This window comes from Rattus norvegicus, chromosome 13, assembly GCF_021556685.1.
Source record: "Rattus norvegicus strain SHRSP/BbbUtx chromosome 13, alternate assembly SHRSP_T2T, whole genome shotgun sequence".
NCBI lineage: Eukaryota > Metazoa > Chordata > Mammalia > Rodentia > Muridae > Rattus > Rattus norvegicus.
The window spans coordinates 67587470-67611406 of record NC_141546.1 but is presented as its reverse complement, the minus strand read 5'-3'; the positions used below and the strand labels follow the sequence as shown (position 1 = coordinate 67611406).

Genomic DNA, 23937 nt, shown 5'->3' with positions numbered 1-23937 from the left:
ATTCATTTCCAAAAGTCAGCATCTCTTTTGGTTCTTTTTTTTTTTTTTTTTTTTTCGGAGCTGGGGACCGAACCCAGGGCCTTGCGCTTGAGTCAGCATCTCTTAATATTTCTGCACTGGAGATTAAGTTTCAACATGCATTTGGAAGGCGATATATAGCATTCAAATGAGAGCTAGTAGTTTAAGTTATTCCATTTCTAAATTTTCTTCTAGAAATTTTATAGCCTAAGTCTGCAATCTATCTTGAATTAATTTTGTATATGTTATGATATATTACTTGAGGCTTTCTGGTTAAAACTTTTCATCCAGTTAATAGTATCATTTCTTGAGAAAATATTTTTTTCTCCTTTAAATTCCTTGATACTTTTGTCAAAAATTGGCTATACACAAAAACATTCACATACTGCTCTATCACTGTGAAAAGACATATTACCATAGCAACTCTTATAAAAAGAAAGCATTTAATTGGGACTTGCTTATAGTTTCAGAGGTTTAGTCCAATACCGTCAAGGCGAGGAACATGGCAGCTTGTGGGCAGACATGATGCTAGAGAAGGAGCTGAGAGTTCTACCTTCACATCCACAGGCCCCATCATGAGAGTCATTGGGCCTGAGTTGGGCTTTTGAAACCTCAGCCCATCCAGAGACACTTTCAATAAGGCCACACCTACCCGAAAAGGTCACACCTCCTAGTTCTAAGTAGTGCCACTCCTGAACTAAACATTCAACTTTGTGAACCTACTGTGAGGGAGAGGGGGTTGGACGCATTCATATTTAAACCACCACAATAAGTATATCAATAGATGTTGATTTCTGACTCTTGAAATCAAGGTATCTATGTATCTCCCTCAGATTTCCTTGATTACCATAGCTCTTTAGTAGGTTTTTGAGATTAGGTAACATATAAATTCCTAAACTTTATTCATTTCACTTTATCATTCTAGTAATAAATACCTTGTCTCCAGATAAATATGAACATCACCTACCAGTGTCTATCAAAAATACATATAGGGTTTTTATGTTAGGCAAGTACTCTGTCATTAAACTATACATCTCTATGTCCCCCACCCACTTTTATTTTAAAACAAACTGGTCTTGAACTTGTACCATAATGCAGACTGCTCTCAAGCATTTGGTCCTTCTGCACCAGCCCCTTCCCAGGTAGCTTCTGCCAGATCTTTTTTGTGTTGTTTCTTATCCTATCCTATCATAAAGAAATGTTGTGTATGCATCTTAAAAGTCCTTTGTAAACTAGAAGACTGAAACAGAAGGATTGCCTTGAGTTCAGGCCAGCCTGGGCTTCAGAGTAAAACCCTGTCTATACTCAGTCACAGTTGAAGACTATGCCCCACTTTTCCAAAGAAAAATTGTTTTAATAAGATTCTCAGTAACCTCATTGTTAAATCTAGTGGTCGGTTTGTAGACCTCATCTTAATCTTACCTGTCAGCATTTATTTATAGACACCACCTTCTCGATGATCTTTTTTGTCCAGCTGGCTTCTAGGACAATTGTGCTCAACAATTTAATATGTTTTTCTATCCTGTATTTGGTATTTTTTAAATACTTTTAAAGTACTCCTATACTTCTGCACTTTTCTGGCAGTGCTGTCATGGGCTTTAAATCATGTTTATATCCTGGTGATTCTTAGATGAGCACCAGTGCTCAACAATGTTTCCTCTAAACACTATATTCCTAAAAGAGCCATTGTATATTTAGTAATCTCAGATCTTATCATTATCAAAAATAATAGCAGATGTTTTTAATTTACCTGCCAAGTATTGTTGACCCCCAATGAACTCTTTCCTTCTAAGACCTACCTATTCCTATTGCCTTCTCCACTAGAAAATGCTAAATCCTCCCAGTTTATATTTTTGTTTGTTTGTTTGTTTTGTTTTTCCCATTTAAAACCATGGAGCCAGCTTGGACCATCTCCCATACCCCAACATTCAGTCCTTTGGCAGGTGTTATTTACTGAGACTGATCACATCTACCATCTCATCATGACTACCCATTGATAAGTCACCGAAGACTTACTGAAGCAGTCCGGTGCAGCTAAGGCAGGTCATAATCATGTCTCAAAAATCTCCAGAGATTTTGCTCCAAAGCCCTTCCTCTTCCAGACTAGCTCAAGTTGGTGCTGACCTTCACGGTCTAATTCATTCACGCGTCTTGGATGGCTGTAATGGTTGAGAAAAATCAGCTCTCTCTCTCTTTTTTTTTTTTTTTTCTCGGAGCTGGGGACCGAACCGAGGGCCTTGCGTGTGCTAGGCAAGCGCTCTACCGCTGAGCTAAATCCCTAACCCATCAGCTCTCTTTTTAGTGTTGTCTTCCTCGGCTTCATTCTGTAGTGATAGTGTTAGAGAAGGGCAAGCACAAAAGCAGATCTAGTATCTTGTCTGTCAAAGAAAGTGACAGGACAAAGCCCAAGGCCAGTATCTGCAGAGAGCTGAGAAGGGTGCAGATGTCAGGAAGTATGTGATTCATTGGGGGCCAAAATAATGTATCATAGAATCTATATGATCTATATTGGGTTTAGTTTACTAAGTTATTTGAATATGGAACCCATTTCTTAATCAGATATGAAAGACAATAGGATAAGTAATGGTTTCTATAAAAAATTTCAGAGAGAATATTTTTTGTATACCATAATATATAGATTCTTTTTGTAGTTAGCTCACTGTCTTAAATATAGTTGCTGTTAAATTAACTTGCTCATCTCCGATATTGTCTTCATGCAGCAGTTAGGCAGTTGGACTTTGTGCCTCTCCAATCTAAATGTAATTGGTGCTCTATATGTAAAGGACTGTGATTACTTTGTCTGGTGTCAAAGGATAGAATCATATTCCTATTTTCCTTTTTAGACTTAAAAACGTTCTCAGAGCACTTTTAGGTTCTCACTGAAGTTATTTCTGTCACTGTAATTCTCGTTTCCAGTTTGTCCTACAGTTAAAATCATATATTTAGCTGTGTCACATTGGTTTTGTTCCCTATGCAGTAATTCATCAAGCTTTCTTTCTCTTTTTTCATATGCAGTCATAAACAAAACAGTTGTCTGGTGTACCATAGATTTTCCACAAATTGTTGTGAGCATCTCTGTGCAGGTTTGTGTAGGCATAAATTTTCATTTTGTTTGTGTAGGTGTCGGAAGCACAGTTTCTGAATTGTGTGATGAGCATAAAGTATGAGAAACGGCAGGACTGTTCTCTATTGGCCGTTAGTACTCTGTGCTACCACTGACTGTCAGGGAGAGCACCTGCAAAGCCACAGGCTCATCCACATTCTGGCTTGTCAGTGTTCTGGACTTGACCACTTAATTGTATATTGTTCTTCAAATTTGCATTAACCAATGAGATCTATTGTCTTTCCACTTTTACAGTGATTGAGTTCTCTATTAATCCTACATTTGCTATTCAGGCACACAAATGTCTGGTCACTTCACCATTGCCTTTTAAGGCAATACTCTCTGAACATTTATCCTGACACTAATGTAGTTGCTTTCTTTTAAATTTTTTCTCTGATGTAGGGCATTTGTTCATTTTAATGTAGTAGTTTGCATTGCCTGCATAGTTCAGGAAGATTTAGGGGTTATTATAAAGAAGAGTTTTTTAAAAGCTAATTGAAAACTATTGCTTTGGTATATCTCATCTAATATAAAAGTTAAAAAGATGAGAAGAAATAACTTTGTGGTTGTTGAGGTCATAATCTAAATTTCTTGTTTAATTATGTGAACAACTGAACTGTTTTATTGTACGCCTCAGATGTGTTAATTTCTGCACAGTTAATGATCAATACATATTACATAGGTCCCACTTGAATGAAAAGAGAATCTGGATTTTAGAAAGATAACTAAGCACTTGTGTTTTTCTTTAATTGTATAAGATAATGATTCCTGAACTTAAAAAGTAGGTTTGTTTTTCTCCATTCTTGGATATTTTTTTCCCTGAAATACCTGAAAACTAGTATCTCAAGTTTTGAGTAAGCAGATGTTTAGGATCCTGACTTTAGATTGAGACAGCATGCACACTGATGTGTATTTGTTTGGGTGAATGTCTAGTAATCACCATGCTGGTGCTAGATAGTTGAACATACAAGGCTGAATGGATCAAACTTTCTTTAGCAGAAACACTTGTAAACAAATGATTTGTTTGTACAGTGCTGCAGCGAAACTGTGTGCATACACTACTGGGCTAACTGGCCAGACCATACTTTCCTCACAGGAGTTACTCAGTTTTAAAATCCAAGAAAGAGTTGCCCAGATGAGAAAAATGGGAGTATATTTCACGTTGTCTCTGTGTGTGTGTGTGTGTGTGTGTGTGTGTGTGTGTGTGTGTGTGTGTGTGTGTGTTTTGGGAGGCACAAATACAGATGCAGATGCTGAGAGGCAGAAAGCAAGAAACCCGTAGTCACAGAGTTTCACTGGATCAGAGTCACAGCCTTACCACGTGACTTGCCATGTCAAGGAAGTTGGAAATGGTTTATCTCATTCTTTCCCATGAATATATGTTTTGAAAGTACAGCAACAAAGCCCCCTCCTGCATGCTTGACATTTCCGTTAAGACATACTTTAATGCTAAACATAAAGAACTGTGTGTTCTATTTTAAAATTTATTGGTATGAGTTTCTAGCTTCACGCTCCTAATTTGTAGAAAAAAAGATATTTGCATTTTTTGACTGGTTGCAAGTTGCGATTAACTATAAATGATAACAACAAATGCAGTAATGGCTAATTTTACTTTCAGTGCTCACAGTACTGATGACTTCCATCATTCTCCTTCATCCTCAGAGCATCTAAGTCAGGTGGTTTATTTAATTATGTCCGTCTTCTAAGTAAACTGGGGTGCACAGCAGTGGTTCACTTTGTTACATGGCTAACAAATACCAGAGCTTAAGTTGAACCCGGGCAATCTGAGTAAGAAGACCCTTAGTGTCTCTTCTTAAACCCCATTCTGTGAGGTCACATGTATAGAGCACTTAATGTTAGCACATAAGAACTGTAAATGTAAACCGTGATCAATAGCTTATAATTAGCTCATCTTTACCTACATCATTTGAGTTACTACCTCAGGAAACTGCTGTTTTACCTGTGGCTTCTGTTCCAGCACATCACCTGTAATAGTAGCACATGATGATTCTGGAACCATGCTTGTAACCACTACCTTCTGTTACCTGCTTCTTTGTCTATGTGTTTATACATTCTATATTAAATCTCTAGCAAGGATTTCCACCTGTCTTGTCAATGTATGTATATTCTGTCCTTAATCCAGTGTCCCGCTCATAAAAATGACCAAATACTGTTCAGTGACTTGAGTGAAACCTAAAAACCTGGCCTCTGCTGACCCTAGAATTTAAACATTGTTTATGCTACCTGTACCTGTGCTTTTGCGTGATTTTCTGTTGGTTAAGAATCCATCTCTGTGGTGTTCTACCTTGGCAGACTCACCCTGCAGATTGCTGCTGGGAAGGCAACTGGTGTCTAATCCTGAAGAGATCACTCAGCTTTATTAGCACTTGAGGACAACATACAGGATCAAAAACCATAATCTTTTAGAAATATACACAAAACATTTAAAGCCGTTTATGAAAGAAACTTTGCTATTAGTCTTTTGCTTTTTGTATTAAGTCATTTCAAATAAATTTTTGAAAGTTTTTCCCCAAGGGCATTCTCTATTTTTGTGTTAACTCATATTTTCCTCCTCTCCTCTGTCTAGAGTGTCTTAAACCATTCTACCTTGTGAAAAATTGGATGCTCTTACAGATAGTCATTGTGGGAGAAAACGTTTCATTTAAGTCCCAGATGAGGACCGAAAACTTGAAATCAGAGGAGCATCTGAAATCAAGTAATATTAGGTAGGATAAAAATTACAAGGGATTTCTGCACTGTTATTAATTTCCAGGATGTAATGTTAAGTTTCTCATTCTGTGGACATTGAGGGAAGAATGCACGGTGACTTCTTGAAAGGGGGGAGGGATGCTAAAGACTCTTATTTTTACTATGTGGCTTTATGAGAAATTATCTAGGTTTACTTTGACATTAGCATGTATGTCTTATGGGTCAAAGAAACTTTTTTTTAAATGCACTTAAAATACATTTCAGGAATTTGTATATTTAAAGTTCCTGGGTATTTACAAGCCTTTGGATAATTTTGTCTTTTTCATATATATTGTTTCCTTTATTTATGTATATGGCTGTTTTGCTTGTGTGTATGTGTGCGTACTCTAAGCATGTAGTATGCAGTCTAGAATAGGGTGTTGGATCCCTTGGGACTGGAGTTAGAAAAGGTTGTGAGCCACCATGTCATTGCTGAGATAGGAAGAGTAGCCAGTGCTCCTAACTGCTGAGCCCAACTTTTCCAGCTTCCTGAGATTCATCTTATAAATTATCCTTAAGAGTTAGAGAACATTTCTATTGTATATCTAATGATTTATTTAAGTGTTCTGGGTTCTCTATGTCAGTATAGATGGAATTAAATGTCTCAAAGATCCCTGTAGAGTTTTGTGATAATTTATTACAGAATATATTATATACAGATAATACAAATAATTTGGATAATGTATACATCTCTGTGATGCATTGTAACTCTTGCTCTAGCATCTTAATAATGACATAGCATGTTTGTTTAATATTAGAAATATGGTTTCAGAACTGATGGTTGTCCCTGTAAGTTGGTACTATGATTGATGGTGATAATTGAAGCTACTCCTTTTTTTCTTCCAGAAAACCTGCTTTATTTTTATAATGCTTATTGCGCTGGTTCTAGAATTTCGTTGCCTTCTTACTTTCCAATCCTGTGATAATGGGATATTTCATCACTCTCTTCCTGTTTCCTCATCAACAAAATGTGCACATTACTATTTAACTGATGGAATGACTGAAATTTAAAGTTGTTTGCTTGTTTGCAGTGCTGGGGGTCAAAAATGGAGTCGTAGTGTTCTGCTGTTCTATGTCCCTACCCCTGTTTTTGTTTCGTTTTGCTTTTAGACAAGAGTCTTATTGTGCAGACAGGGCTAGCCTTGAACTTCTCTGTTGCCCAGGAATGATCCCATACTTTTTGAGTCTTGCTTCCTCTTTCTTGGGTCCGCTGGTATGTTGCAGGCATATACCTCTATGCCAAGTGAAATGTAAAGACTTTTAAATAGATGAAACATGACAAGATGACCTAGCAAATAATACATTATCAAATAATATTCTTAGGCTATTAATTTTTTTTCTTTTTTTCGGAGCTGGGGACCAAACCCAGGGCCTTGCGCTTGCTAGGCAGGCACTCTGCCACTGAGCTAAATCCCCAACCCCAGGCTATGTTACTGGGTCTCAAGTTTTTTAAATTATTTTTTTTTTTCTTTTCTTTTTTTTTTTTTTTTTTTTTTCAGAGCTGGGGACCGAACCCAGGGCCTTGCGCATGCTAGGCAAGCGCTCTACCACTGAGCTAAATCCCCAACCCCGGGTCTCAAGTTTTTAAATGTTACTGTGAACATGTTTAGAGAGAAATGTTAATCTAACATCTAGACCCAGTTTTGCAATTTCTCTGTGTGTGTCATCAATGTTATTTTCTACTCATGCTAAAAATATAATAGTTTTATCTTCTGTTCTTGAGAACGTAGTTTTATGGCATCTAAATAGATTGTTTATTCTTTAGAATTACGTGGAGGTAGAGAGAGAACTGGAGCTCATAACTGCCACTTTGAACTGTTGTCTTTGTCTGTGCTCTTGGAAGCAGAAGGAAGGGACACCTAATTTACAGTTAGAATCCAGATCAGCAATTAGTTTGGTAGCCACAGATTGTCCTTTGAGAGGCCACTTACAGCCTTTGTCATAGTTTTTCCTCAAGACAACAATCACCCCAAATGCCTGCCTGTGTGCACTGCAGCTTTCTGAACTGCCTCCTGTCCAAGCTAAGTACCTGAAGTGATTCTAGTCTTTGCTCTGTATTGTGTCTCCTTCTCCCCCTTCCTGGTATCTTTGGAGAGTTCTTGGAAAGGGGTTTTTCTACTTAGCAGTATCTTCCTTTCCAGTTTTGACATTTAATCCATGCGTCATGCATTTGGGATCATTATCCCCATGGTTTGTATGTGCCCTGTATGCACTCAGTGTCCACAGATACAAAGTAACATAACCATGCAGTTACACTATTACTTTCAAATCAACATTGATTTCCTATTACAGAACTGAACTTAAACTCTTGAACACATCATGCAAGTCTTCTCATGATCTCCTGCCTTCCTTGCTTCTCCAACTTCATTTGTAGCTTTTGACTTTGCATTTTATCTGTTTTACTTAGTTTTGTCTTTGGCTCTTATCCTTGAAATTCCCAGATCAGAATGGCCCTTAACAAACTTTATACACATACTCAAAGAACATAGGTCATGGAGTGAATGTATGGTATGGAGTAGTGGTTCTCAACCTTCCAAATGCTGCAATCCTTTTAATACAGCTCCTCACATTGTGGTGACCCTCTCCCCACCATACAATAATTCTGTTGCTACTTTATAACTATAATTTTGCTATTGTTATGAGTCATAATGAAAATATCTGATACGCAGGATATCTGATATGTGTCCCTGATCTGTTTGATGCCCATAGGGCTGTGACTCCCAGGTTGAGAACACTTAATTAGATAGAACTTTGACGTGTGCAGAGGTTTTCTACACTGAGAAGCAAACTCATGTTAACCTGAACTGAGAAAACCCCTAGTAACAGCATCTGCCTCTAGAGTCTCTTCTGAGTGACCTTCAGCAGGACAACAGTAGCATTTATTATTTTGCAGGTTATTAGGAAAAAGTATTTAGAAAACTTGCTGTCTAGAGAGCTTTCCATTTTTGTGTTTTCTGTGTGTTCATAAGTACATACCTCACAGTCTTTGCATAATTAATTACTATTTGGTTTGTATGTTTTGTTTTGATAACTGAGTTTAGAATGACTTGATTTTGTTAAAACAGGGAAAGTGAGTCAAAAGTTCAAATAGAAAAAAAAAAAAACCTCCTATGTTCCAGTACTATAGGCTGTTACTGTCATATGTTCGAGTCTTATTTTCTTACACTCAGAGCTTAGCTGTAGTTGGTTAGGAACTATACTCTGAAGCCAGACTGATGAATTCAAGAACTACTTCAAACCCTGTGATCATGGACTTCTTACTTAATCTCTATATACTTATGTTTCCTTCAAGTGCAAAGTGGAGACGGTAGTAGTGTTGCAGTAAAATAAATTAAAATAATGTTATCCCACACTAGGTCCGGCACCCTATGACATCTGTTTGATATTTTCATCTCAGACAGCAAAGCATCTCACCTGCTTAGCTTCATCCCATATCACACTGCCGATGGCTACTCTCTGAACCTGGCAACAATCTTCTCTCTACTTAGTTCCCAAGGCAGGTTGTCACCATGCCAGACATATACACCCCAATTCTGTGACAGCCCAGTGTCTCTAGCCACCACACTCTCTTGAATTCAATTAAAAATTCAATTAAATTGCCACATGAAAGAACACACAACACAATAACCTCTGATAAGATATAATTGCCCACCTAGACATACAAAGCCCTGTACACATCCATCCCTTAAGAATATTCATAACAACCTGTAAATGTGCAGAGAGGAATCTTAACAAACATCCGCCTCCATGTTCTCTCTACTGCTTCTTCTTCCTCGATCTAGTCTCCTCCTCCTCTCTAAAACTTTTCTCCTGCCCATCCTTCCTTCTCGTCCAAGACAGGCCTTGTTCTATCTTGTACCTGCCTTCACCTGCACAATGACATCATCCTACATAATAGCACATAGTTTTTGTTAAAAGTTATTTAGACAAGGCCTTAGAACAGTATCTAGCTAGCAATGGTGTGACAGTATTGTGCCAGCTCTTGAAGTGGCTAGTGTTTAGAATATATTAAATATATTTATAGACCTCGATTCTATTTTGTGAATTGTTCCAGATTGTAGCTCTCAATATATTTATCATTGATTAAGCTTGTTTTCAGCCCATTAACTTCATTTTTTTCTTTTTCATTGATTAATAGACATAGTTTATTTCTCTTAATAACTAAGAGCTACTAGGTATGGAGGGACACCTGTAGCCCCAGCACTTGGGGAGACTAAGGCAAGATGGCCATGGGATTCAAAGCCAGCTGGTGATGCATAACAAAATAAACAAAAAGCCCAAAGACAGTGTATACAGTAGTAACTTGAAAATTTTATATCTTATAGCCATATTTCATTGTGCTGTTTTATTACTATGAATATGGTGATTTGATTTTTGGATTCTTGGTATATTCATTCCTTTCACTAAATCCTTCAGCCTAAAGGAAGAACAGACAAATAGAAACTTTGCCATTACTCACATTTTCTGCTGAGAGAGGACACCCCTCTTCTGGTCTCTGCTGGCTCCAGGCACAACAGTAGTGCACAGCCATATGCTGTGTTAGGTCGGGTTTCTGTTGTTGAGATAAACGCTGTGACCAAAAGCAACGTGGGGAGGAAAGGGTTTTTTCATTTAGACTTTCATAGTCTATCATAAAGGGAAGTCAGGGCAGGAACCTGGAGGCAGGAACTGCTTATTGGCTTACTTGCTTACCTGGCTCACTTACCTAACTCAGGACCACTTGACCAGGGGTAGCACCTCCCCCGTTGAGCGCACGCACACACACACACACACACACACACACACACACACACACACACACACACACACAAACACACACACACTGTTGAGGGAATTTTCTCAATTGAGGCTTCTCAAATGACTCTAGCTTTTTGTGTCAAGCTGACAAAAATTAAGACGCAGGTAGAACACATGTACACATGAAAAATAATTTTTTAAAAATTTATAGTTGCTATGAAATAATTATATAAATAGTGCTTTCTGTTAAACGTTTAATACTTTAATATTATAGCTTTTTGTCAGTTTAGTTCTTTGAAATGGAATCTCAAGTTGTAATAATCTTTTTATGTTAGTCACACACATAGGGTGATGTTGAGTGTACTTAATCATTGACTAATGATGCTGTCTCAGGATATTTGGCATATTCTTCACCCCATGTATTTATCACTTCTTTGTGGGGACAGCATTAAAACTCTACTTCTCTAGCTGTTAAGATTAGACAGTCAAGCATGTTGTTAGCCATAATCATTCTCCTATGCAAGAGAATACCAGAACCTGTGGGAGAGCATGTTTAGAGTTCCCGCTAAGCATTATGCTAGTTGAAAGGGATTCTAATTGTATGTATTTTTAAAAGCTGTGATACCTGCTTACTAAAGGAACTTTGGGAGCTTATGAATTTCCTTACGCCAGCCAGCTGGGTTTCCCAAGGATGTACAGTGCTCAGACAAAAGCTTGAGTGGTTTCTGGCCAGTAAAAGTGGAGGTGGTATTCTTAGCCCAGGGACTCTCATTTTTTTTTTTTTTTTTTTTTTTGGTTCTTTTTTTCGGAGCTGGGGACCGAACCCAGGGCCTTGCGCTTCCTAGGTAAGCGCTCTACCACTGAGCTAAATCCCCAGCCCCCCTCATTTTTATAAGTACAGTGACAAACCAACAAGATGATGAAGAGGAGTGGTGACAGTTCAGAACTTGTAACTAAAAGTTTTTCGTAGTGAAAAATCACTAAATGTTTTTGTTCAGGTGGATAGTAAGATCAAGCATGCATTCAGAAATATCTTGCAGTTCAGATGAGGGGTGGCTATAACACAGGTGGACGGCTAAGGATGTAAAGCAGTAAGAAAGTTCAGTAAGTACTGCCAGAGGACAGCATTTCTCTGGAATCGGTAAATGTTGAAACTTAGGAAGAAGGCTGGCATAAAGGACTTCTGTGGAAGGGCGGAAAGCCATGATAAAACTGACAAGAGGAAAAAACATGGAAGAGAATGGAGTGTGGTGTTAAGAATGAACCATGAGGTCAGTCTAGTACCTATCCAATAACATAATTCTTGAATTTCAGAGCGGGGAAAATGGGTTTTAAAAAGCGTTTGGGAAACTTAAATATGTTTGAATGCCAAAGAGATAGAAAGGCCCAGTAGCAAGGGAACTTTAAAGATTGTCAAAGAGGAGAGAATAATCAAGTCATGGGGAAATGCTAGAAGGAGCTGCCCATTGAGCGAACTTTGATCTCATAAGGAGAGCACTGTGTAAGTGCAGTGCATGCCCAGTCATGGGTTTGCTTTCCCAGAGCAGGGCTATGTAACTGTCGTTTGCCAGTAAGAAAGAGACAGGAATAGGAATAGCAGCTAGAGAAGAGTGAATATTTGAACTGTTTATGGTAACCAGTAAGTTGAAAACAAACTACTCTTCAAGGCAGTGGGGGACGGGGCTTGAAATATGTTTTTACTCAGATTTGGAGGACAAGAAATGAACTTTTGGGGAAGTTACCAGTTTAATGTATAAAGTAATTTTTAAGTTATATCACTTTGCCAGTTGACCTTTTGCTACACTGGATGTTAAAGGGGGGCATAAATTTCCATACCCTGTTGCCTCATTGTAATGCATTGTTTAACTTGATGATTTAGTGTGTTTGTGTTAACTTTGGTTCTTTTTTAACTCTTGTTCCTTTTTCTTATCTAGGCAGGCAGAAGTCCTGAAGGCTGAAATGACAGGTATTGGCTGTCTTATCTCTTACCACTTACTTTGTTCTATTAAGTTAATGGAAGAAAATTTCCTTTCTCACTTAAAATGAAGTACCAAACCCTGTGCTGGTTTCCAAGAGCAGTAACTTTGTTTTAAATATCTCTTGGTCTTATACTTGGGATTCTTCCTTAAATACTCTTAAGGAATTTAATGTAGTATATGCCTCTTCTCAGGAGTATATACTGCATGAGTATTTGAGTTGTTATTAATGTGTATGATCATTTAATTTTTATGAACCTTTTACTAGTAATTTAAATTATAAAATAATTCATACTCAATATAACTAAAGATGTGGTATTTGGTTACTATTTTCATAGGAAAATGCTCCTTTCAATTTATAGTGACTCAAACCTGAGTAGTAGGTAAACCTTCAGGAAAAATGTTGATAGAAAAATTGCACTGAAAGGATGACACTCAGTGAGCTCCCTTTTCTTACACATGTTTTCTGCTCTGAGTAATATCTAGAGCCCTTTGAGAAGAATTGTGTACTCAGATGCTGAAATGAACAGATAGTTCAAAACTGGTGATCAACATGTCCTTCATAACAGCATGTGTTATCCTAACCTAGCAGATAATTTGATAGGAGATAGTATCTTAATTTTGGAGGAATGTAATTGTATGTTTAACTTATGAATTCAGCTACTATTGATTGATAACCAGAATTCTGGCCAAGATTTATAATTGAAGAGGGCATATACTAGCTACTATGGAGGTGGTGTTTCAGCTTTGACAGTTACAGACTAATGTCCCTGAGGAACCTGAGTATTGTAAGGAACAAAAGAGGAAGAAAGCTTACAGTGCATTCATTATTGTCCTTCCTGTTAACACATTTGTGGTCATCGTCTACCTTCTGTGATGCTGCTTTGGCGTTATACTCTTGAATTGGCATTGAAAGTGCGATCTGTAGAACAGCCTCAAGCTGCATAGACAGGCCATTTCCTTTTTCCAGAGTATTTACTCATTAGAATGACTTCTGCAGTCCCCTAGAGCCCTGTGTAGTGGCACACACCCGTAATCTTAGCTCATAGGAAGTCGAGGTGGGAAGAGCACAAGCTCAAGGCTAGTGTGAGCTCACAGAGAGTTCCAGGCTAGCCTCAGCTATACAGGGGGCTTCCTGTCTCCAACTAAACAAAGAAAAACCACTTTATCAGACCCAAATCTGACTAGCCAACAAACCTATCAACTCTAATATACCAGACATTCTCTTTGTGGAGTAGGATGATGGTGGCGTACAGGTACTAATGACCAACATAAAGGGGAGCAGGAATTGTGACATCAGATAGCAGCAGCAAACTCCTAGATGACACTGAATTGCTTAACTGGATATTGGAAATTTATAATTGATAAGCTTATTAAGTAATTCTACTGAGACACCTTACTGTCAGCATTTGGATTGATCATCCTATAGGACTTTGGAAAATGCAGCACCAGTTCACAAATACATAGTCAGAGCCTAACTCCCTAATTCTCCCCTATACACAGTTACCCTTCTGGCATTTTGAGCAGTTTAATCCCAGGCCCCTGCCTTTCTCCACATTAAATGGCTGTCATATGCACTGATTACAGACGGACCTTCAATAGCCATGTCCCATTTGTGGGAATAATTCTCATTGCCTTAGTAGGATATTGTGCAGGAATAATCCAGGCATCTGTTGGATGGTGAGCGGATAGAGAAAAATTGGTGAGGATCCTTGTAGGAATGATTCAGAATAAAAAGAGGATTTGGATAGAAATAGAATTATTAAAGGTAAAGGACATAATATAAATCCATTATTTCAAATGGAGTGCCTTAACTGTCTGATGTATGACCTGCTGTGACATGAATAGACAGAAATCCAAATAAAAGCAAAGATTGAATTATTTTTAATGTCCACTTTAATTTTCATAATATTCTTTTAAAGCTGAAAGATGAGGGTTAGAGAGACTGGGTCAGCACATAGGATTTCTTGCTGCATGAGCGTGGGAACTAGATTCCAGCAAACATGTAAAATCATTGTGGCCATGCCTGTAATGGGACTTCCTCACTGGCAGCCTCACTGAAAAACCTGAAGCTGCAGGCTCAGTGAGAGACCCTGCCTCAAAGGAGTGGTAAAAGGATGGCTGATGCCCTCCCTCCTCTCCTCTACTCACCCAGTCCATACACCCCACACACTCATGCATGCCTCCATGCACATGCACACAGCTTAAAAGCACAGCTAAAAGATACAAATGTTTTAAATCAAAGTTAGTTACTAACTGCAATGCAGGAAGTGAAAGCCGTCTGACATACAGTAACATGAACCCTGTGCCGCAGTGGATGGGATGTGCTGAGAGCAGTTTTGCTCTGGTGGGTGGAGAGAGGTCATTGGTTTGGGTTCGGCTCGTGATTGAGGGACTTAACTATATAGTGATGTTTTGTTTGTTTTGTTGTGCAGATTCTAAGCTGGGTCCAGCTGAGGTCTGGACATCCAGGCAAGCTCTGCAGGACTTGTACCAGAAAATGCTGGTTACTGATCTGGAGTATGCTTTAGACAAGAAGGTAGAGCAGGACCTGTAAGTACTCTTGTTGGGACATTACTGAGCAGTCAGGAATCTCAAGATTCTGACACATGATTAGTTGATTGTTTCTCAGCCTGCCCTAATGTAAGCTTTTTCAAAGAAATTCTAATGCTTGTGTCTTTTTAAAAACAAAACTTTTTTTTTCTCCTTTTTCTTTTTTTTCCGGAGCTGGGATGGAACCCAGGGCCTTGTGCTTGCTAGGCAAGCGCTCTACCACTGAGCTAAATCACCAGCCCTAAAATCAAAACCTTTAACCATTAGTATTTTTTTCAGGTGTAGTCTTTGAAGGTAAGAGGAGTAATGTTTAGATCTGAATTTTACCAAGGCAGCTCTTAAAAACATTCTGGAATAAACAAATCTAAATATACATATGGTATCTCACATTCTAAGGATTTATCTATATTCTTGTATTTGTACTTAAAGATAAACTTTTCTTTGATCAGTGGCATTTTGCATTTGGTCTTAGTCCAAAGGCCAAGAAACAATACTCAGTGTCAGTCCTGTTTCTTCAGTGGAAAGGTGTATTTGCATTGTAAGACAAGCTCATGTAATCAAATACATAACTATATCCTCCTTCACACTCCCCACAAAACTAAAGAGAGATTTTGTGTGTTTAGACTATTCCACTTGTTCTTTTCTACGAAGGATGAAATGGCAGATAACCAGATTCCCTAGTGAGTAAATAAAGGCCTTTTATAGAAGATCTTGCCTTATCAAATAAAACAGGGGAGTTAGCTTGATGGAAATGTAAACGTCAACTAACAACATCTCTGTCCAAGACATGTTATAAGACTCAACAGTCCAAGTTGTGGTGAATTTGGTAGGGCTCCCCCGCCCCCGTGTTTTTGTGACCTGCGTATTTATAAAAATCTAGTAGTTTACCTAACTAACTAATCAGAACTCATGTCTGTAATATTTGAGTCCATGATGAGAAAGGATCACCAGTATCCAGGGAGTATGACAAATGTTCTAAACTATTTTCAGAACCCTCAGGCTCTAGAACCTCAACTTTGATGCTGACATTCAGTGCTGTATTTCACTAAAATTGAATTTAAGCTGATAATATTATAATATAATAAGCTGATAGTATAATGTAATTCAGCATTTGTTGTTAAAGTAACCAAAATTGAAATATGGTTTCTATTTTATGCTATAAAGAATTAAGCCTTAACCTATAAGATAAATGCACAAAATCATTAAAGAGAAATGGGAATGAATGATGTAACTTATTAGCTTTGAAAGGTGTGTGTGTGTGACACTTGACTGAGGGTATAATTATTGTTGGACCAGTGAGTTAAAATTGGTAATAGTTTACTCAGATTTTTATACTGGGATTCTTAAGTAGATCTTACTGTAATAGCTCTAAAAGTTCATAGTTAGACCACAGCCTGCTTACTGGAGCATCTGGTAAGTGTCTGCTAAAGTCAGTTGCATTGTACTGCATGTCTGGTTTTGTTCAAAGAACAGCATGAGGTGATTTAAATAAATAACTTTAATGCTGGCTTACTGTTGAATGTGGTATAATATAACAGATAGTTCTTTCCTGTTCTCACGGGGCCAGTGTCTGCCCACTGAGTTACTACTGTAGCAAATAGAATTACATTTTGTTTTCAGCTGGAATCATGCCTTTAAGAATCAGATCACAACACTACAAGGCCAAGCCAAGAATCGAGCAAACCCAAATCGGAGTGAAGTCCAGGCAAACCTTTCTCTGTTCCTAGAGGCAGCTAGCGGCTTCTATACTCAGGTGAGTTCTAGTTCATGTATGAATTCTTGTAGCTTTAATGGTACTCTGTATACATCTTTTGTACATTCACTTTATATGACTATTATATGAGATATTTGAAAGTTAATCACATATAATCTCACATACTAGAGATGTCTGAAATGATTCATACATAATACATTTTTTTTAAAGATACAGACTTAAGTTTGGGAGTGTAGTATGAGTTCTTGGGTTTAAACAGTATTGCCAAAGAGGGAGGAAGGGAGAGAAAGATACATGCTTAGGACGGAGGTTTAATTCTGAATAAAACCGGTGTGATAAGAGCCAAGCCCCGTGAAACATGGGGTAGTTGTGTAGTCGGACCCGATGCACTCACCAAAGCAGTAGCTGTGTTGTGCAGGTGCAGGTGCAGGTGCAGGTGCAGGTGAAGCGTCAACTGAGCTTTCCTAGCATTAGCTACACAGAGAAATTATTTTAAGCTACCTAAGAGACCAAGGGTTTCTTTATTCAGTTTGAAAAATAAGCTATATTATCTTCACATACTTATTTTTCCTTAGTCGTATCCTGGTGCAATCTACAAATAAATGTTCATAGAATTTTTTTAAAGCATAATTCCTTGGGAAAATTGCTGTTTCGGGCTGGAGAGATGGCTTAGCAGTTACAGCATTTATTGCTCTTGTAGAGGACTGGAACTCTATATAGCAACTCTCAGATGTCTGTAATTCCCCTTTAGAGAATCTGATGCCGTCTTCTGATTCCATGGGCTTTTATACACATGGTGTGTATGTGGGGGGAGGAGGATTAATTAGTATTTTTTATTGCTGCTTCACCTACTTATAATTAAATGAATACTAGAAAATTTAAAAATAGATTTAATGTATTGGGGGTATGCCATGGACGTCAGAACAACTTGTGGGTACCAATTCACTCTATCACATAGACACTGAGGATCAAGCTCTGCCCTTTCCACACTGAGCCATCGCATCAGCCCTTGTAATCGTTTTTTAAGGACTACGTACTGAAGAAATCCCTGGCCAGTTCCCCCTGTGTTGCTTGCCCCTACCTATACATTGGCTTTATTTTAGTGTAACCATTTCTTTGAAGAAAAAGAAAAGAATGTTTGTATTGGAAGATATTAAATAACTGTCATATTAAATAAGTTACTAATGGTAGTAACTTTATTTAGTAACAAATGCCTTTAATCCCAGCATGCAGAGACAGATGTGGGCATATTTTTATGAATGTGAGGCCAGATTGGTGTATATAACAAGTTCCAGGCCAGCCAGGGGTTCATAGGAAGACACTGTCTCCTATAAAAGAAGGAAAAAAAGGGAAGAAAAAATTCCACTGCAGATTTTTACCAAAAAACCTCAAGTACTATTTTATTCTCAAAATTCATTTTCAAATTTATGCCAGTTTTAGTTGATGCTTATGAAAGGGATTGATGCTGAGCTGAATAAATAATTGAAAAGTGAGATAAAGAAAACAAAGCACATACCGGGCCAGCAAGGTGGCTCAAAGTTAAAAATATACCCACCTGAATCTTGTAGTGGGATGGGAGACTTGACTCTCTAAACCCTCTGACCTACACATAGGCATGCGAGAGCACGCACACAAAGATAAAATTTAAAGCAGGAACAGGAGAGATGACTCAGTGGTTAAGAGCATTGGGCTGCTCTTCCAGAGAACCCCAGATTCATTCCCAGAATCCTCATGCCAGCTCAAAACTGTAACTTCAATTCCAGGAAATTATGGCACATGGACTTACATGCCGGTAAAGTACCTATACACATATAAAATAATCAAATTTAAAGAATAAAATGAAAGTAAAGCATCTAGTAAGGGCTTGTTCATTTTGCAGATAACTGTCAGAAAACCTGGTACTTTTTTGCTTCACAGTTTTATTTTGTTTTATTTACTGCTAAAACTTTTACCTTTGCTAAGTAAGTGCTGTGCCACCGAACTGTATTGTAACAGCTTTCAAAGTGTTCATTTCTGAGGTGCTTTATTAGATGCTGAGACTATGAAGGGAGAGGGTAGGCTCGGTGTGGTGGTTCATGCCTGCATAGAAACACTCAGGATAACTGCAGGTTAAAGTTCAAGACCAACCAACTAGTCTGCAGAGTTCCAGGATAGCCAGATCCTATCTCAGTGTGCCTCCCACCACCACCACCACCCCCCCACCCCACCCCACCCCACCCCCACTTTCACCCCCAAATAACCATCCAGTTACTTTGGATATTGGAATTAAGGATAGAAAGTAAATAGTGTATTATAGTAAAGGAAAGAATTTGACATTCTGAAATGGAGTCAATAAGACTCACTCTGATGGATTGCGTTAGATTTACGCAATCAGAGTTAGGAAGAATCAAAGCTAGTAATTACAATACTAACAAATTGAATAGTTGTCCTGGGGAAAAATAAATGTGTCCATGATTAAGTCAATGAGACGAAATGCTTCTTACATGTAAGAGGCTCTGATAAATAGATCATTAAATATGAAGCCCAGATGAGAACAAACTTAGAGCAGTTACTATTATAATTGGAAAAAGTAAGGGATATGGCCAGATTGAAAGACATCCTTCCCCATCCCCACCTCCACCCCCAAAAAAGAAAAGTTCAGGAAGGTCAGAGGGTAAGTGACATGCCTTGTTCTGTGCAGTTAGGTCAGAGAAGGGTTTGGGTTCTAGTTTTTGTTTGGGTTTTGGGGGACAGGGTTTCTCAGTGTAACAGCCCCGGGTTGTTCTGAAACTCTCTCAGCAGAACAGGCTGGCTTCAACCTCAAAGGCGTGCAGTCACCGCCTGGCCAGATGAGGTTTCTCAAAAGAGAAAAGCTAGATTTGGCAGTCATAGAAGTCATTGAAAAATGTAATGTGCACCATATTTCTTCCTTTTTAAAATTTTAAAACATTTTAGGTGGCACACAACTGTAATCTCAGCACTTGGGAGGCATGGGTAGGCAGATCTGTGTTCATTCTGTGTTACTGTTAGCAAAATTTTTTTCTTAATAATAAAATGATGGTTCCTCTCTAAGATACAGTATTTTGGGTTGATAAAGTGTAGTTTGATTAGAGTGGTAGAGATCCAATTGTTGGAGGTTTTAAAAGCTTAATATGTAATTACCACAGTCAGATTTTTTTTATAAACAGTTTCGACTTTTTTAATCACCTAAAACTTAGTACCTCAGGCACTACCAAATTCTTGGTCAAAGTGAAAGCACGTAACATTTCACGTAAAATGCTTTCATTTCCCATGAAGTCTCCGTTAAGTTTCTCTTCTATGATAAAACACCATGAACAAAGCAACTTAAAGAGAATGTTTATTTCACCCTGTAATTTGAAGTCCATTATCCACGGAAGTCGGGGCAGAAGAAACTAAAAACAGTAACCCAAGGCAGGAGCTGAAGCCAAGGCCGTGGAGGGGTGCTGCTTACTGACTTGCTCTTCAAGGCTTGCTCAGCCTGCTTTCTTAAAAATCCCCAGAACCACTGTCCAGGACTGGCGCCAACCCAATGGCCCAGGCCCTGCTGCAACAATCAAGCTTGTAGTAAATTTTCTTGATTGAGGCTTCCTCTTTCCAAATATATAGCTTGCATCAAGTTGACATAAACTAGACAGCATAGTACTAGTCCTTACTCTAAGAAAATGGGAGAAGAAAGCATTGTTACATTTCTATGGAATGTAACAGGTGATAATTTGCTTCATAGTTAATTCTTCATTCTTGGCACAGGGGAGGAGCTGTGGAAAAGGGGGCAGTAAGCACAGTTTTCCCTTGATGAGCAGGATCCCAGAACTGTGTAGTACTGTAGTGCTGACTGGCTATTGTTTGCCGTGTACTTGATAGAAGGCAGATATTTGGATGGGTCTAGTTGTTCGTAAGACCAAGTGAGAAGAAAAAGAAAGGAGACTTTTGAATGCTCGGCAATATCGGGGAAGGGCTTTGACTAAAGGAAACCGAAAAGAATGCTTGGAAAAGCACTTAAGAGCTGATTAGCCCCAAGATCTGTAATTTTAAATGCAGTGTGGGCACCAATAAGATGATGGCAGTGTGGGCATCATTGTATTTGGCTAGCTAACACATAGCCATCTGATTGATGCTTTAGTAAGCCAGTGGTGAATTGGGGTAGAAGAAGAGTTGAATGGAAGTCAGATGGTAATGAGTGTAAGGAGTAACACAGATGAGGAAAATAGTGGACTCCTTTGAAGGAGTCTACTTGAGATGAGAGAAAGACATTAGAAGATTGTTGGAAAGACTCTAGGGTCAAGAAAGAATGTTTTGGTTTTGTGTTCTTGTTTGCTTTTATAGGAAACCTTGATACTGTTTAAACAGGAAAGATTTGGGGTAGGGTGTAACAGACAGGAGACAGAACAGAGTGGAATAATTACAGGCCTACACAGGAGGATTAGGTAACTCTGACCAGAGGAAAGAGCCCCCTCACACCTCAATGAAGAGTGATGAGTTGGTCCAGAACTTGAGAAAATGTCAAAACCTTGTCTTCCATGTTAGAAACATTTCAAACCAATATTTAATAATTTTTTTAAAGAGAAGTAGATACTTTCATGGCATTCCTTATTTTTATGTGCTTGCTGAATGTTTTTTAAAATGCTTTATTGAAAGTACTTTGATTAATGAGATCATACCATCAAAGGTTACATTAATCTTCATACAGTTCTTATTGGAGTCTTAGCAGCAGGCGATACTGAGACACATAATCTTGTATGTAAACTTACTGTTAGAACATTCTGACATTACTAAATTTCCTTAGTTACTAAATTTACTTATGTTTTTTCTTCAGTTATTACAGGAACTGTGTACGGTGTTTAATGTAGATTTGCCATGCCGTGTGAAGTCTTCCCAGTTGGGAATTATTAGCAATAAACAGACGCACACCAGCGCCATAGTGAAGCCACAGTCTAGCTCCTGTTCCTACATTTGCCAGCACTGCCTCGTCCACCTTGGAGACATTGGTGAGCCTATGGAAGGGACTAGTGACACACGCATCCTTTTCTTTGAGTAATCATAGGAGGAAACTTTAAATATGCGTGTTTGGTTTAGATTAATATGAAGAAATTATAAAATTCGCTTTTAGGAATTTTTCTTCATGTTTTGAGATTGGCAGAGAATTTTGGAAGAAGAAATTCTCAAATTAAAATTTAAACTCTCTTCAGATTTGATCCAGGTATAGGCAAATGGTAAACACTAAAACTGTAGCCAAAGTTAAATCATTAAAATAATACTGTATTTTCTGAATTAGAAAATTGTTCTCTTTTGGGATAAAGTTTATAAATTACTTGTTTTAAATCTAGTTTGTCTATTATTTCTTCCTACTGGTGCATTTTATATGCTGCTTCCTTTCAAAGGTTAAATTCGCATTTCCATTATATATTTTTTTACCTTGGGGTTAATATAACTTATTTTTCTGTTCATTCCTTTAAGGTGACCTAAAAAGGTTATAAAATAAATTAACTATGGGATTATGTTTTGTCCTGAAATAACAAGGAATGAGGAACATTAGTGTGTTTACATTAGTAGATTTTAGATTTCTTAATGCCATAAATGAGTGACACTTTGAGAGGTCACATCAGTTATCGGTGAGCTCTGCAAGGAGATGCAGTGTGGTAGGTTGGTTTTGTTTTAAATGTCTTCTTTGCACACACATAATTAATACTGCAGTAGATGGCAAGGCATTTTTCAAAAATCACTTTATAAGATATTGAAGAAATACTTAATTTTCAGATCATATTGTATAGTGGTTTTTTGTTTTGTTTTGTTTTTAAGTGCCATATAACTCACCCCTTCTTGTGGGCCGGCTCCAGGTCACCAGCATAGTCCATAGTGGGAGCTGGTGATGCATGACACTGGAGGACCTGAAAATGGGGGCTAGGTAAGCTTTAAAACTGGTTACTGCTGACTGTCCCAACTAGAGAAGGCCGGATGGACACTTCATACATAATCCCATAGTTAATTTGTTTTAAATTTTTCTGTCTTTAATGGTCTTTGAAGTAATTTTGATGTCTTTATTATCTCTAGAAGTTAGAACTCTAGCTGTGTTTGGACATGCCCTGCCGGTACTTGTTTGTATGTGTGTTTATGTATATCTGTATGATTTTAAACTGAACTTTCTTTCTCTTCTCAGCTCGATACAGAAACCAGACTAGCCAGGCAGAGTCCTACTATAGGCATGCAGCTCAGCTTGTCCCCTCCAATGGTGAGTGGGCCTGCCACCTTAAAGGAACCATGTTCCTGTGTTCTTTATAGCACCATAGCAATAGATTTCACTGTTTAAGTGTATTATAGAAGTAGATGTTGAATTTCTAACTTTATATTCCATATACTTAAAATGAAATTTTCTTTTAAGAAAGTTACTCTCTAAGCCAATATAAATGGAATTAATCAATGTGGTCTAAAGTTTTTCTACAACTCGAGCATTCTTTTTCTTTTTCTTTCTTTCTTTTTTTTTTTTTTCTTGGAGCTGGGGACCAAACCCAGGGCCTTGCGCTTGCTAGGCAAGCGCTCTACGGCTGAGCTAAATCCCCAACCCCAACTCGAGCATTCTTAATTGGCCTACAGATTAATGGTCTTTCAGGCTAACCATTTCTTCTTAGAAAACTAACCAGTTAGTACTTTTGATGACTCCAAAAAGGCATTCTTGAATTAAAGAGCTTAACAGCAGGTACAGACCATTTGTGCTAAGCCCTATTGAAATTTCTCTAGATTGTAGATAATGTCTCAGGTAGAGAGATTATCCAATACACTATCCATTTCGGATTCTCTATATCAGCCTTCACACCTCAGTAGCAGAGCTGAGAGCTTGGGACGAGTCCTTAGCACCTACAAAGCCAAGGGGATTTACTAGCTAACCCTTTCTGAAACCGTGAGTGCTTATCGTATTGATCCTAACTTTAGGACTTTTTTTATTTTTGTTTTAAGACCATCTATTTGTGTGGCCCAATATGGCCTTGAAGTCTGATTCTCCTGTCTGGGCCTCCCAAGTGCTAGAATTAAAAGTGTGTGCCTCCATAGTCAATATTTAATTGTATGACTTTTTAACCTGCACACGATGCTATCAG

The 23937-nt window shown here is 38.1% G+C and overlaps 1 protein-coding gene across 12 annotated transcripts in view; it reads left to right on the top strand.

The window, feature by feature from the left end:
- Smg7 (SMG7 nonsense mediated mRNA decay factor) overlaps positions 1-23937 on the top strand; it is a 64370-nt gene that overhangs the window by 16236 nt on the left and 24197 nt on the right. For 4 of the 12 annotated variants that reach the window (NM_001415742.2, NM_001191549.4, NM_001415741.2 and 1 more), the window contains 6 exon segments: positions 5709-5847; positions 12541-12572; positions 15018-15135; positions 16756-16888; positions 21663-21834; positions 23004-23075. In NM_001415742.2, the coding sequence (NP_001402671.1) occupies positions 5744-5847; positions 12541-12572; positions 15018-15135; positions 16756-16888; positions 21663-21834; positions 23004-23075 (631 nt within the window). In that variant the 5' untranslated portion in view covers positions 5709-5743. 12 annotated transcript variants of the gene reach the window in all.